We start from the raw sequence: 16,634 nt of genomic DNA on the forward strand, positions 1-16,634 counted from the left end.
AATCCGAATTACGATCTCACTTCTCAGGCTTAGGTATTTCAGTACTCAGCAGAGGCCTTTCCGTTTCTTTTGAAATTATATTTTCAATAAACATTACTTAGCAAGTATCTTTATTGCATAGTATTCAGTTTAGCACTAATTTACTAATTTATAAGGCAAAAGCAAAAGCCTTATATTGTGTCAAAATCAATTCGATCCCATTTCTGAATTTACCCAAAAACAAAATTCTATATTTTTATAAGAATCTAATAGCCAATAGGAATCCAGTTGAGGCCATAGAGAAAATAAATCCATCCATGGCCGATTTTATCGCTGTCAAGTCTCTATTTCCATTTCAATTATGAAGCATCTTCAATGATTTTAAGTGTGTTTAAAAAGTGCAAGTGATAGTGTGGCGGCGCGGTCTTGGTGATAGGGCTCGTTGGCTGGCGACGCCATGTTCAGCGGGACGGTGCGGGTCAAGGTGTGCGAGGCTACAGGCCTCAGGCCGACCGACTTTCAGAAACGGCACAACATGACCTTCGGGAAACCAGGTGAGTCCCGAACGCACATCCAACACCTTACCGAACCCTACTCTACGAGAAGCATAGCTTTAAATACACTTTTAGAGTCGTGTTCAAACAATATTTGCGCATAGAAAAGGTGTTACATGTTTACGAAAATGGGTGTTGGTATTATTTGTAAATACGCGTTACCCTTGCAGACGACCAGCCCATAGACCCGTACGTTTCCATCGACGCCGACGAGCACCACCTAGACCGGTCCAACACCAAGCCTAAGACATTTGACCCTGTGTGGAACGAGACATTTATTCATGAAGTGCAAAATGCTACCAAGTGAGTACTTTTACAAGTAATAGTCATTTGGTTTGCTGCAATTCAATACAAACTTAAATGAGTTCTGTACTCCACATACTCAATTTATAACCAATTAGCATAAATATTTTTTACTTTGTTTAACTATGAGCTGTTGTTATTCGAAGCAGTCAAACCCATTTTAAAATTCGATTTTATCCTCTTGAGGCATTTGGTAAACGTTACTCCGAGCAATATAAAAATGGTCACTAGTAAGAAATCACACTAATCTGGTACTTCAATAGGCCAACAAGTCCATTAATCTGACACCTATGAGGACATACTTAAGGACTACAAGTTGCACAAAAGAGACCTCAATTAAGGATTATTTTAAAACAATTCAATTAGTTAATTGGAGATAAGTTACATTTCTAAAAAAATGTGTAGGATACATTGGATTCCCTGTATAAAATGCTTTATTTTAATTTTTCTATGCAATCCAGTAATCTAAACATTCCAATAATTTGGTAACCTCTGGTTTTTAATAGTGCTGGATTAGTGAGATTCTGATGTACTAGTTTCATAGAAATACTATAACAACTAATAAAGAATTGTGATAAACAAAAACAAATTATCCTCACATGTTATTAACTAACTATATTTTGCAGCCTGGGCTTCACAGTATTCCACGATGCGGCCATTCCTCCCGACGACTTTGTAGCAAACTGCACTATTCCTTTTGAAGATCTGATGCACAGAGATAAAGACGCCACAGACTTTTGGGTGAGTTCACTGCACAAGTGCTTTTGAATCGTCAATACTACAAAACTATTTATTCTGGATTGTGCAAGACAGAACAAACTTTGTTTCTATTTACACATTTTGTTTTAAATGAGTTAAATAGTAGATTTAGTTTGTATGTTGTTACTTTAGCCATCCATAGCAAAAGTCTAGCAGGCAACCCATATGTCCAGGAGATAAACACTCAATGTATCAATAGTTGGTTCACTTTATGTAATACTCTTATAAAATTAGACTGAAGACTGAAAATATATAAGGTAGGCAAGAAGTTACTTAATATCTTATCAAGATGAAGATTCTATTTTTTTATCTTGTTTATTTCGATTCGATTGATAAACATAATCTATTAAGAATTTTGGTACTCTAACTTATCTTAAAATAGTAGGTATGTTTCTAAAAGACATTCTTTTTATGCCAATTTGTCTAGACTAATGTTTATGTTTATACACATAGAAATTCTATGCTGTGCAATTTTTTTATTTTATTTATTTTATACAAAACTAGTTGATGCCAGCAACTTATTGTGGATAAGGAAGGTTTAATTAAAAATCATGTGGGGAGTCTGATAGATTTTGGAAAAATTGTGTGGCATATTGGCACTGCAGTTTTAAAGTTATAGGCCTGTAAGTTTGTGTATAGTTAGTTTATAACCAAACTAACATCTAGGTAACCACATCAAATATCAATCTGTGGTTTAAATTTAGATTGCCTTATTGATGTCAATGTTTTTCATAGGCCCAGCTCTTGCATCAGTCAGCCGTGACTCATGGCTCACTCATTTGGGATTTTCCTCATGTGCTTATTTTGCTGTAGGATGCATATTCATAAGTGAAAGTATTTTCCTGTTGTCCTATTTAATTAATCCTTTGCGCTCATTGTAGGAATGAAGTCATGTTTCTTGAGAAATAAATATATTTTAGGAGTATTCATAATTGAATCAGTCATAGCCTAGCGGTTAATATGTCGGCCTTCTATTTAGGAGAATGGGGGTTCAATCCCAGGCATGCACCTCTAATTTTAAGCGATAAAGTATCACTTTCTATAGCATTGAAGGAAATTATCGAGGGAAATCTGCCTGCTTGAGCTCTCCATAAAGTTCTGAAAGGTGTGTGAAGTATGCCAATCCACATTGGACTATTGTAGTAGACTATGACCAAACCTTTCTCATTCTGGGAAGAGACCCATGCTCAGAAGTGAGCCGGCGATGGGTTGATAATAATGAATATGAATTATGATAATATTCTAGAATGACCTAAGATATTTTGTTGGACTGTTTTTTATGTTCTTTAAAATCTTTTCAATAATGTTTTTAAATAAATGCTGCTTCAGTATAATAAAATTTAAAAATTACTTCAGTGTTAATTGTTACATTTTTATTTATTGATTAAATAATGTTTATGTAATCAGCCTCTCTGTGGAAAGAGCAAATGAAACCAGCTGATATTTACCCACAATTTGGCAAAATACATAAATTAAATTATATTTGATGTATCTATTTAATAGATATAATGTTTTATTTTAGGTGGACTTAGAACCTCAAGGGAAGTTACATCTAAAAATTGATCTGAAATGGAATTCTCAACGTAAGTTAATGAACCTATTTAAATAAATATTACTTTTATAAATTGTGTTTAGCTTTAAATGCCTAGTCAGAGCCAACCCACTGGACTGACGACCTTAAGAAGATAGTGGGAAGTGGGTGGATGAGGAAGGTGGAGGATCGTGTCCAGCAGAGGCCCATGTCCAGCAGTGGACGAAAACAAGCTGATTAATTGATTTGATTTGATCTAGTCAGAATTTGGCTTACTCATTTTGTTTCGTTATAATGTTCAAGAAAGTATTTATTATTAAAACAAACCTTTGCAAGTACTTTTGAATGGTCAAAGTGTAGTGCAAAACAGTCAGTCTAATCTGAATATGAAGCGTTTGGCTGAGCATCATCCAAAAACGGATTTCAGCTGGATATGTGTGAATCCTTAGCCATGGCGCAAACCGCCATGTTGCAACTTCACATTGTACTAGTTTTGTAATCACTGTAACCACCTGGCATGCCACTGGAATTAAGTGGTTTTTAAAATTTCGATGGTCATATGGAAGTGTTCACTTGAATGAAGTATGAAGTTAAGTGAATTTGCTTTGCGACTAGCGAGCACTGGGTCAACAAGTACGCGCGCGGTGCGCGGGCGCGAGTTCAAAGAGGGTGCGGGCTTCAACCGGCGTCGCGGCGCGTTGAGGCGGCGCGTGCACCAGGTCAACGGCCACAAGTTCATGGCCACCTTCCTGCGCCAGCCCACCTTCTGCAGCCATTGCAGAGAGTTCATCTGGTGAGTGACACAAGGCAACACAGGACAAACAGGGATTTGACGCGAGGCTTTGAATGCTTAGTTTTGACAGTAGATCATTCATAATAATCATATCATAATCATAATTTATTTATTACAAATACATGTTACAATAGGTGGTACAAAATGTTACGGGTTTCCTTCAATGTTGCTCCACAAACGTTTAGACTAATTTATTGCACACAACAAGCACTTAGGCTAAATTTCGTCAGGATTTGAACTCGGGTATTACGGTATACCTTTTATTCTCAGGAAGTATGAAATCTTCCTAATACATTATAAAAAGTTTTCAGGTCTGTTTATTTACCACTATAATGGTGTGCAATAAGTATATTTACAGTTTTTATTGAATCTTAAACTAGACTAACTCAAGCATGTTTAATAAATGCTTGTTTCTAATCTTAACAAAATTATCCCTAAAGAACAGCAGGTTTATGTATTGTAAACCCAATGATGATCAGACAATAGCTCGAGCAGCTCAAAAGTGATACAATTATTGTTTTCAAGATAATCTCTATACTATAATCATGATAATTGTGTCTGGCAGGGGACTCGGCAAGCAAGGCTATCAGTGTCAAGTATGCACGTGTGTGGTGCACAAGAGATGCCACTCCTCTGTTGTCACCAAGTGCCCAGGCATGAAGGAGGAGGTGAGTTAAACCACAGCTTTCTTTTACCATTTCTTTTTCGTATGGAATAATAATTCTGAAAGATATTTGGCTGGTTTCAAATATAATTAGTTTTTTCTCCCCTTCTTTATTTTTTACTAGCGACCCGCCCCGGGTGTTCTGGGATAAAATATAGCCTATACGGATTCGGAAGAATCCCTCTAAGTAATGGTAAAAGAAATTTTGAAATCGGTCTAGTAGTTTTTGAGCCTATTCAATACAAACATAGAAAAATACAAAGGTTTCCTCTTTATAATATTAGTATAGATACATATATTATAAAACACTGGTCCAGAGTGTGAGCCCTGGGGCACACCAGATAGGACGAGATATATAGTTGTAAAATCCTTAACTGTTACTGTTTAGTATGCCCAAACTAAGCAATCACCAAGATGCATCCACAATAATTGTTCTGTTAGCTTTTTGAATACAAAACATTATAAATAAGGTTCTTGTTTACAGCAATTGGCTGTAGGAGTATCGGGCGGACAGCGCTTCAGTGTGAACGTACCGCATCGCTTTGTGGTCCACTCCTACAAGCGCTTCACCTTCTGCGACCACTGCGGCTCCTTGCTCTACGGCCTCATCAAACAGGGCTTGCAGTGCGAGGGTGAGTGATCTGTTATCAGCCTTATCATCGTTACTGACATCTGTACCGACATCGTGATCATCATTATTATCAATGACGTTAAGTCTGTCATACTAATCATCATTATCATCTTCAACATCATCACTTTTAGTATTTTCATCATTAATTAGGCGGGTCACCTGTTGTTAAGTGACTACCGCCGCCCATTTGCCGCACCAGAGGAACCGCCAATGCGTTAGTGTTGCTTTTTCGTTTCATGGACATTCAACTCACAATGGTGCCTACTAAAGAAGTTTTCACTTCAAAAGTACATAGTGATTGTCTAGTACGATGGTACGGAACCCTGCGTGTGCGAGTCCAACTCGCACTTGATTGGTTTTTAAAAAATATTATCAAAGACTGAACTTCAGAAACATGCCCTCAGTTTTTAAATCGTTATCTTCATTATGATTGGCCTATCTTAATTCATTAATCTCTTTGTTGTAGTGTGTTCGATGAACGTCCACAAACGATGCCAAAAGAATGTGGCCAACAACTGTGGCATCAACACCAAGGCGATGGCCGCCATCCTCAACGAGATGGGCATCTCGCCCGACAAGAACCCGAGACCGCGCGCCTCCAAGGTGACTTTTCAACCTTTATTCATTTAGGTCATAAAAAATCTGACATCTAAAGTGTCCTTCCTATGAGTGTAGTATAGCAATCCGAAAATGGAAAAAAGAGAATCTAATGAAAGTTGTCGCACGCTGATAACAGATGTCGCTAATTGTATTTGGAACGGGCTAAGTGCATTTCGCGAAACTATTGCATCAAAAACCTGTCGCACTTATGACTTTTTTCTATAAACACGCCACATACACCTAACGCATGTGCATAACCGTGCCGCGCGAATATCATTAAGGTGCTAAACGACTTACGGCCTTTGATTTTACATACACATACCAAGATAAATATTTATTTTCCAGTACCTAAACACACCCCTTCTGGAAGGTCCTCCAGACTTGGTTTCCGAAGACGGCAAAGATCCAGATAAACAGGACAAGAGTGAGTACCAACATTTATACAGACGCTGATTTCGTTGTACACAACTCTAAACTAAATTGATGGGTCCAAAAGGAATGCTATTCCTTTACCAGTGGGAACAATGGTGTCGATTCTGTTGTCTTTCTCCAAACTTTTAGGTTGAAATCTATAGAGCGCACTTTGACTTTGCTAAGACTTAACTTTCAGTTAAAACGAGACAGATTTATGCCAGCGGCATAACGCTGTTTCGTTTTAATAGTGTCTTAAGTCTTAGCAAAGTCAAAGTGCGCTCTATAGACCTCAGCCTTAGAGTATCTTCATCTATTTCTTTTTAATATTAAATGCTCTAGTGCTACTCTACTAAACACTATGGTCAAGACTAGCACCTGTTGTGAAGTTTGACAATTTTAAATTAAGTTTGTTGTTCCTTATTACATTCGTAAGAGAAGATGCGAATACTTTAAAATTTATTTGCCATCAGAATCACTAGCATTGTGAAAGGTGTAGCATTATTTTTAGACCTGTCAATTCAGCTTAGTCAGTTTACAAGTTAAACAGTCATTGTGACTAATTTTTTGTGCACAATCTCTTAAACTAAACTAAAATTACAAGTCTAAGTTGCTATCCCTTTCAGAGAGCTCACTGTGGACAAGGCCAGCACAAGATTTAGACCTGATAATTTAGTTAAGTTTAGAGATTGTGTACAACAGAATTAACCACATTATTTTGTTTATTGGATGTCATTTATGTAGTTAGACCCCAATTTATTTGATTTAAATCGTAATAGGTTTAATAGTTGATTAGTTTTGATTTTAATTATTGCTTTTTGATGTGACATGTAATTTTATTTCCGCCACAAAATCCGAGTGGTTTTTGTGCGTGTATTACCCTGTCCATATTTGGATTGTTTTTAATTTATTGCATTTTCCTCCATCCGTAAGGACAGCTCGCGTCACGAAAGTTGGAACTAAGGGATAAGTAACATATTATGTAAATGTTGCAAGTGCGAAAAGTTTAAGTAAAACACCCCTAAGAAATTGATGATGTCATAATAGTTCTGTTTGACAGGCATATTGACCACACACTAGCGGGAAGTGTCAACCCATGCCTGACATTTGAATTAGATTACTGCACTAGGGCGAGAAATAAAATATTACGGGTGGTCAACTTTCGTGACGTGACGTTCTCACCATTACGTGAATAATGAAGAGGTGACGACTCTCAGCAATGAGGATTGTGATGCAGAAAGGGTGTAGTAGCGTGTAGTGTGCGCGTGCGCAGGTGCGGCGCCGCCGTGGGAGTCGGAGTGGGCAGAGCTGCAGGACATATTCACGTGCTACGAAGGTCGATAGTTTGTCGAATACTTGCCTGGGGGCTTCGGTGGCGGGTTTTGCTTTCTGTAGCCTGACGCTAAGTCCTAATTAGCTGTCGCAATATGATAAAACCAACCCAGTGTATGAAATGAGGGTCACAGGTTCATGGTACCACAGTTTTTCCTACAAGTGAGGCTACGGTATACCACCATGGGGCCACCAGCACATGGTGGTATACCTTACACCCACGGTGATATACCGTAGACCCACTAGTGGGACGAAGCGGTGGGACCAGGGACCCGTCATAATTACACAGAATAAAAAATCATACTATAGGACATAGCGTTAGTTCAGGTTTACACATGTCGACAATGTTGATATACTTCGAGTATCGGAGCAATGTAACGTCAATGCAAAATGGAACTAAAATGTATTGTTTGAAGATTAGAATTCGTACATATTTACTGCCAGCGCTCCAAACAGAAACATAAAACAAACACTGTATTACTGAAAAAAGAAACTTTAAAACATTCACATTTAAGTCCATTTTACTTTAACTACAGTGTTTCGATGTTTTCGAGTTGTGTAAAGTTGTTACTAAGGGTACTGTTTAATTTTTGTTCTGTCATTATTGGTTGCTTGTTTGGTTATTTTTTTTTTGTATTGTGTTTGTTGGCGATACTACAACCTATTTGAGATAACACAAAAAATACATAACTACTGAAAGATTTGGGTCTCCTACATAAGAAATGTGTCGTAAAACCTCACTTCATGATTTCTGAACTTAAATTGTGCGCATTAAAATACTCCTGTCCTTTACTGCAGTAGGTGTTGTGAAAAGAAGGACGTTAATTGTTAGCCTTATATTTATTCCCTTAGCACGCTAGTATTTTCTAATTTATAGTGACTATTTTGCAATGCATTTAACTTATCGAATCGAGTGTTCTAAATCTCCCTACAGGGCCACCTGGTGGACGCTATCCCTTAAATATCGCTAACAAACACACGCCTATTGTTTATATTTGTTTGTTTTGTGTTGTGTGTGTGTTTTTGCACAAGTTGTGTTGTCTGCACATAGGAACGCTCGCGAAGCAGGCGCCGGTGTGGAGGTCCGCGTGGGACGAGCTCCAGGACATATTTGGGTCCTACGAAGAAGGTTCTACATTGATTCTGTGATGAAACAACCATTTGAAATGTGTATTTTAGACGTGCAGGCCCAGATGTTATTAAGTCCCTTAGCACGAAAGATATTGGCATCGATTCTGATATTTTCCTCTTAACTAAATTTAGGGTATCTGCATCTCTTTCTTTTTAACATTACTAAAAAATGACGGAAGATGCATTTCAAATTAAAGACTAAGTTACTCTACTAATTTAAACAACAGACTCATTACTGGTAATAAATGTCACGAGGTTTGACAGTTCTAAATTAAATTTAAAACTGTCATACTGTGTCTGTCCTTTTCATATTACATTAGTAAGAAAAAGATGTGAATACACTCAAATTTAGTTGTGATCAGAATAAGTACCATTGTGGCTAGAGTCTGCCTAGTCAAAGCTGATACAGGGAAATCTCAACCTAAGAGGGCAAGCTCTATGATATAAATAAAATCCTTATTAGTCCTTTGATTAAAAGCCTTAAAACTTAAGCTTAAATAAAATTGTCCTTAAATTGCTTTAATATTGGTCATGCACGTCTAGAGTTGGTTTTGTGTTTGGACTGTAAAATAAAATTAAGGCAAAAGAAATTGTAAGTAAAGAAATCATTTTATCACACGAATTCAGATGGTTGTTTAGTAATATGGAAATCACATTCATTTATGTCTGAGAGGAACTTAGATATTAATTTTCACTTGTGTACCTATTAATATTGGCGCCTCGAGTGTAATTTTCATCGTGCCACACTTGTAGCATAAATAAAACAACTCAAAATTTAAAAACCCCCGACACAGAAACATCTATAAGAAGACTAGAAAAGAGCTGATAATTTTCAAACGGCTGAACCGATTTTCTTGGATTATAGCTAAGAACACTCTAGATCAAGCCAACTTTTAAACAAAAAAAAAACTAAATTAAATCGGTTTATTAGTTTAGGAGCTACGATGCCACAGACAGATACACAGACACACACGTTAAACTTATAACACTCCTCTTTTTGGGTCGGGGGTTAATAACACTGGCAGACGTCAAATGTTCCGACATTAGATAGCCTACGAATCGCCTATTTTTTTTATTTCACGTCACCCATAGCCTAATATTTGACGTATCGTCGATTCAGGATCAAACCGAGAGTTCCCTCATTCTCGTTCACTCTGGTGTAACATGTGTTTTCCATAGTATTATATTGTTCGGGATATACGGGTTATATTAACACGGTGTGGGGTGGTATGTGGTGGTGTGTGGTATGCGGAGGTTAAGTGCGGGTGTTGTAGGGGGTGATGGCGCGGGCGACGCGGCGGGCGTCAAGGTGTCGCTGGACGACTTCCACTTCATCAAGGTGCTGGGCAAGGGCTCCTTCGGCAAGGTCATGCTCGCCGAGAAGAAGGGCACGGACGAGGTGAGTGCTGGAAAAATTAATGTAGAATTAATATAATGGATATTTCGACTCAGTTGCATGAGTCGTGGTTAGACGGCACCGCAGTCCTGCGAGAGATGAATTTCCACCGAAAAGAACAAGAAAGCAGGTAGTTCAATACTGCCCATGACATCTCGAACTTCATCTTACACAATAACGACAAAAAATTATCCTATTTCTAATGCTCACACTTAACTCACTATTTTAAAATTTATTCAATAATAATTGTATTGAATCGTTGAATAAGTGCAGGGAGATGAAAAGACAAAACGTAAGTAACCTGATTTAAGGCTTTTTAAAAATTATTCCTCTGATTAAAAATAAAATCTGATTATTAATGCGCTGAGATTTCAAAATCTGTAAGGCATTGACTCTATTCATAGACTTTGACTTTACTCAGACTTAAGCCACTGTCGAAACAAGACAGCGTTATACCGCGACAGACTTATGCCAGCATAAGTCTATTTCAATCTTATCTATCTTATCTATCTAATCTACTGACGGCGACCTAAAACCATTTGTTTATATGTAGGTGTACGCAGTGAAGGTGCTGAAGAAAGACGCCATAATCCAGGACGATGACGTGGAGTGCACGCTCACAGAACGACGCGTGCTGGCGCTGGCGGCGCGGCATCCCTTCCTCACGGCGCTGCACTGCGCCTTCCAAACCCCCGAGCGACTGTTCTTCGTCATGGAGTACGTCGACGGAGGAGATCTCATGTTCCAAATCCAAAGAGCGCGCAAGTTCGACGAGCCCCGTGCTAGGTACGTAGCAAATATACAGCGTGTAACCAGAATGCTCGCAAAAACGTAGCCAGGTGATTACTGATAAGATACCATAAAAAAGACTGAAAAAAATTGAAAAATCCTGTATTTTTTAAAAGTTCACAATACATTGCAAATAAAACTTTTGACTGACGCTAGAGATCAACGAACATTCCGTAAATAGGTCACTCGAAGTCAATGCCGCGTCGTAGACGGGTCATTGACCCGAGTCTTGAACGCTATACAATGCGGGTTTGAAAAATACTAAATCACTAAAACTACAATATAAGGCAAATGGTTGTGTTAAGGTATAGTATAATGATAACGCTAGGTTTTTGCTAGCGCTCTGGTTACAACCTGTATAAAGACGTCATAATACAGGACGATGACGTAGAGTGCGCGCTATCAGACCATTCTAAGCCAAACCCCTTCCAGGCTAGCCCGCTTGCATCTTACACTTACAGCCAAGGGCTAACTTGTATCTGAATATCAATCCTACCATTCATCATACCTATCATTCAGTTTTTTGCTTCTCCTGTTAAATGAAATTTTCCGCTTGTCAGGTTCTACGCGGCGGAGGTGACGCTGGCGCTGCAGTTCCTGCACTCGCACGGCGTCATCTACCGCGACCTCAAGCTGGACAACATCCTCCTGGACAGCGAGGGCCACTGTAAGCTGGCTGACTTTGGCATGTGCAAAGAGGGCATACTGGGTGAGTACACTTCAATACCTGAAGCTCGGAGATGTGTCCAGTCGACCAATCAGATTTTTAAAAGATGACGTGATAATTATTTTCTACTAAAAACCTAATCAGTTGACTAGGGGATGAGCACATGTGCTCTCCGCTCCGCTTAAGTGGAAGTGGAGTCAATCGGAGCGAAGCGCAGACATCTACGCTTCTGTTTGACCAGGAGACTTAAATTTGAATTTTCAAAAATGAGCTGAGTTTGTGAGGTAGAAGGCATTTACAATTTAATAATGTTTTACAGACGGTGTGACCACGACGACGTTCTGTGGGACACCCGATTATATCGCTCCAGAGGTATGTTTACTTAAACTTTGGGATTTCGACTAATCTAAAGCGGTTGACCGAGTTCTCTATAAATTATATTTTTTCTAATCAAAGTTTTGCGATTTCCACTTAAGAAACGTTGCACAGGACGCTTTAGAATTTATTTATTTTAAATTTTTTATTGTAGGTACATAAATAAAAAGATTCACAGAAGAAAAAATAAAAGAGTTAGAATAGAACTTTACAGCATGCAAATGCGTAACGCTAATCGCTGGCGATCTAGCCTAGATAATAACCTTTAGTCATTGGTCTCAACAGCTAAGTTTATTTCCAAAGGCATTTATGATCAGACAAAACTATTAACTTATACAACTAGAGACTTGTTGATTGATGCCAAAAATCTAGGTCTTTTAAATAAAAGTTGGTAAAGCTCTTATTTCTGCTATTTATTAGTGAAATATTTTTCACCCAACTTTTCTTGATATATGCTCATGTTTGGTATTGTCCAGATTCTGCAGGAGCTAGAGTACGGCCCATCAGTGGACTGGTGGGCGCTGGGCGTGCTACTGTATGAGATGCTGGCGGGACAGCCTCCCTTCGAGGCGGACAATGAAGACGATCTGTTCGAATCTATCCTGCACGATGACGTGTTGTACCCCGTGTGGCTTTCTAAGGACGCTGTCTCTATACTCAAAGGTACGTTTTCTGGTTTCTTCGATAAATATAATTTTAATTTTTATGTATTTCTATTTATCTAGGTACTATTAAAATGTCTTAGTAGGTATTGTTCTGGATTCTTTTTTATTGGCCAAAGGCCACACAAAACATATTTCATACAGTATAAGTAAAAGCCCTGAACATACTGACTGACTTGTCAACACCCATCCCAAATCCTTAAACCTTTTTTTCCAAACCCTTAGACTTTTTTTGCAAATTCTTAGTTCTAGAAGTTGAAATTTTGTGCAGAGGTGCCTGTTATACTGTAATCAAAGAATTTTTTGAAATTCCGCGAAGTCGCGGGCGGATGCTAGAATTACGTAAAGGTGGAAAATTAATACACAAAAAAAAATGCGTAAAGGCAGCCCCATTACTAAAATTGATCTCCTATTAGCAACTCTGGTACTTAATCCAACCTACCGCCCCTGGCACCTGGTTCAGGTACAGGAAGGAACCCAGAAGGACCCCAGCTACACTGGTAGCTGTGTGAGAAGGGATCGTTTGCGTGTGGTGTGAAAGGCATGTTTGTTGCAGGCTTCATGACCAAGAACCCGTCGCGGCGGCTGGGCGTGGCGGGCGGCGCGGCCGGCATCCGCGCGCACGCATTTTTCCGCGACATGGATTGGGATGCTCTTGCACAGCGTCGACTGCGTCCGCCCTTCAGACCAAAGGTGGTGAGTTATATACTTTCCCTCTCTCTCTATTTACAAGCTAACAAGCTTGCCTATAGCTCTTGCTCCCTTAACATTAAGCTTACATATAGGTACTAGTCCATACAATCGTATTACGTCTTTTATAGTTCTACCACTTTTATAAGTAGCATTGGCAATATTCGTTCGCAGAGTACCGCAAGCTAACGCCAACTAAAATCGAATTAATGAAATACAGAGCTTATAGCAATAAGCTTAAGACTTTAAAACAAGTACAACAGAGACTATCTCACTCATATGTTGCGCGTACGAAACATGGCGTGTAGGCAATAACCAATTATAGCGGACCAATGTGCGCTATGATTGGCTGAGATATTTTCGCGCGAAATTTTGCTAAGTGTGTATATCGTTTGCAGAAGAGCAAGCGCGAAGCGGCGAACTTTGATGCGGAGTTCACGAAAGAGGAGCCGTGCCTCACGCCCGTGCCGCAGGACGTGCTGCGCGCCATCAACCAGGTCTGTACCGCTACATACTGTTGCTTCACACGCCACACCATCACACCACACGCCACACCACACAACACACGCCACACCACACAACACACGCCACACCACACACCACACCACACCACACCACACCACACAACACACCACACCACATACTGCTCTACACCTTACCACATCACGCCACGTTACGACACACACCACACTTCACCATACTCACCATACCATACCACACTCACCACACCACACACACTGCACACGTCAGCACATACACACTACTTTAATCATCAAAATCCTCATAAAACGTCATGAAAAAACAACTTCGTAGACTTGTCATATCTGTCATCCAAACTAACATAGTCTCGTATACATGAATAACCTATATTTTAAACAGTATTTGTTCTGTGTACAGGAGGAGTTCAAAGGCTTCTCGTTCGTGAACCAAGACTTCAACCCGGCGCCGCCCGCCGCGCCGCTCGCCTGAAGACGCGCCCGTCGCGCCACACGTCACGGTATCATCCATTGTCGCAAGTACACACACGTACATCCGACCGTCGCGTTGCCTTGTCGCAACTACCGCCGAATGTCGCGTCGTCGCAAGGAACTACGACTGTCGCGTCGTCGCAAGGACGTCCGACTGACGTTTTCGTAACTACATCCGATTTTCATGCTGTCGCAAATCCATCTGATTGTCGTGTTGTCACACTTATTTATGACCGTCGTGTCGTCGCAAGTTCATCCGACTGTCGCGTTGTCGCAACTGCACACGACTGTCGTGTCGTTACAACTGCTGTCGCGTCTGGAGCGGCCTTGAGGGTTGCGCTCGTTCTGGTTCCGAGATTTCTACGCCGCCGGTTGAACTCTGGTCAGATTATAATTTCGTTAGTTTCACTTGTACCGAAATTGACTTTTACATAATATGCCGCTTATATCAACAGTCTCTAACCATACTTTTTAACGACTACCAAAAAAGATTCTCAAGTTATGGCGTGACCAAGAGAAATAGGGGTTCATTTATGCATAAATAATTTCTTACCACTTTATTAATCAATAATTGCATTATCCAGTAGTATTTATTTTGGGCTTTGAATGTTGATTTTTCTGCTCTATACTAATTTGAAAAGGTGTTTTTGCACGGAATGTGATACCATGAATCATATTTTAATTCTTTCTCATTACATTCGTCAAAATGTTGAATTAGCCCAGAAAAAAAAACTAATTTAGGGACTGTTGATATAACTGGGCGACATTTTATTTATTGCCAGATATTATTTCAATTATGGTAAAAAAATGGCTTTTTTCAATAAGTTTCGTTGATCATAGCATTAGAAAGTAACAAATATTTACTGTAGAACTGCCCGATCGAACTTCATATTATCAAAGTACTATTTATACTGTTGAATTAGGTTGTAAGGATATAGATATGACGTTCACTAGCCGGGATATATTATGACGTACCTATTTTACGCGATCTTTTCCGTTGTAGCCTCATACTCTGTCCACGGAGAGAAGTTAGTATAGGGTTCTCTCTGTTACGTAATCTCATACAAATGATAGAGCTAAAAACTCAGTGAGCGTTAGCCATTTTGAGTCACCAACCAATCACAAACGAAACATCTTTCGTATTGAATTTCGAATGTTTTTTGAAAACATGTTTGTGATTGGTTGGGGAATCAAAATGGTTAACGCCCACTGAGTCTTTTGGCTCTGTCATTTGTATGGGATTACGTAACAGAGAGAGCTCTATAACTTCTCTCCATGGATAGACTATACATAGTTTAGTTTGCTGCAGACTAAATGAACTTACAGCGTGAAATAATGGTTGTTTTCCCGCAACAGAACAATTTGCCCTTAGTAGTACTATTGAAAAATAGTTTTTTATTTTTATTTTTATATAGTAAACAAAAAATATTCAAACTGGAAAGTGTGAGAAACAATAGTAATTCACTAGACATAATATAGTTACTACTCGAATCGTGTACATACAGTGAAAACGTTTAGTGCAAAGTAAGCTCTCGTGCATATTCATACGGCATAAACTAGCTTGCACGCATTTCTGGTTTGAGGTCGATTTTGAGATTTGTTAAACACATAAATATATATTAAAAAGTTTCCAATAAACTGATACAAGTACTTTGAATCATCAAGTGCATCTACCAATGATTCAGAATGCGTTTCCTACCATGAAGAACCAGCAAGAAACTCTGGTTGTTCTTTTCAAAGATTTGATATACAATATTATGCCATGTATAAAAAGTAATTGCAGTCCCGGCGCGCATTGCTGGAGCGAGCTGCAGGTCAAATCCACGCTCTTTTATCATTTATATAATCGAATGTATATGCTTTTTTCAGGAGCATTATTTTAATAGATTTTTAAAGTTGTGTAAAGCCAAGTCCAAAATTGATTGGAGATTTTGTTACAAAAGATTATACCCATTCCCACAAATAACTTTTGGACCTTACAAGTTCCATCCTTCACAATTATTTAGCTGCTATTTTTTATTCTAATGTTTTAATGAATCTATTGCTGACAAAGTGAAAATGTTAAGCAAAACAACGCGCATAGTAAGGCATACATTTTTCTGTTCGAACATTGATGAGAATCGTGTGTACATCAGATATTTAATAATATATTCTTTATTAAAATCAATAAAAAAATAATTTGTGTTATTAGACATTGTTTAGATTTCGAGATACCTAGTGGTTTTGAAAAAAAAAATATTAAACAGTACGGGACTCACATCACAGGACAGAACACCTTTTCCATAGGCGTTATTTGAGACGAGCTCTAGCTATCGCGAACATCTATTCAGCAAAGCGATCGATGAGCTGGAAATTAGGGGTTGGGTCATGAAGCGTTTGAACGGGGTATGTACTGGCGA

The 16,634-nt window shown here is 38.9% G+C and overlaps 1 protein-coding gene across 4 annotated transcripts; it reads left to right on the forward strand.

The window, feature by feature from the left end:
* Positions 1 to 220: 220 nt before the first annotated feature.
* On the forward strand, positions 221 to 15,995 carry LOC123875275 (protein kinase C). 4 transcript variants are annotated; one of them, XM_045921022.1, is made up of 19 exons: positions 221 to 533; positions 704 to 836; positions 1,463 to 1,577; positions 3,118 to 3,178; positions 3,742 to 3,919; positions 4,485 to 4,587; positions 5,068 to 5,215; positions 5,681 to 5,817; positions 6,160 to 6,238; positions 7,499 to 7,561; positions 8,609 to 8,686; positions 9,963 to 10,087; positions 10,638 to 10,870; positions 11,434 to 11,582; positions 11,860 to 11,912; positions 12,392 to 12,578; positions 13,134 to 13,273; positions 13,666 to 13,764; positions 14,165 to 15,995. In XM_045921022.1, exons 1-19 carry the CDS (start codon positions 437 to 439, stop codon positions 14,234 to 14,236), a joined length of 2,250 nt encoding a protein of 749 aa, XP_045776978.1. In that variant the 5' UTR covers positions 221 to 436; the 3' UTR covers positions 14,237 to 15,995. The 4 variants fall into 4 exon arrangements, with proteins under 4 accessions (XP_045776978.1, XP_045776979.1, XP_045776980.1 ...); XM_045921023.1 differs by having other exon boundaries at positions 13,134 to 13,270; XM_045921024.1 differs by lacking the exon at positions 8,609 to 8,686.
* Positions 15,996 to 16,634: the final 639 nt, after the last annotated feature.

This window comes from Maniola jurtina, chromosome 19, assembly GCF_905333055.1.
Source record: "Maniola jurtina chromosome 19, ilManJurt1.1, whole genome shotgun sequence".
NCBI classification, from domain to species: domain Eukaryota; kingdom Metazoa; phylum Arthropoda; class Insecta; order Lepidoptera; family Nymphalidae; genus Maniola; species Maniola jurtina.

Bases quoted from the DNA above. Each gene is read 5' to 3' on its own strand.
- LOC123875275 (XM_045921022.1), top strand. From the start codon at position 437: ATGTTCAGCGGGACGGTGCGGGTCAAGGTGTGCGAGGCTACAGGCCTC. The intron at 6,239-7,498 runs GTGAGTACCAAC...GCGCGTGCGCAG, and splicing joins TCCAGATAAACAGGACAAGA to GTGCGGCGCCGCCGTGGGAG. The intron at 10,871-11,433 runs GTACGTAGCAAA...TCCGCTTGTCAG, and splicing joins TTCGACGAGCCCCGTGCTAG to GTTCTACGCGGCGGAGGTGA.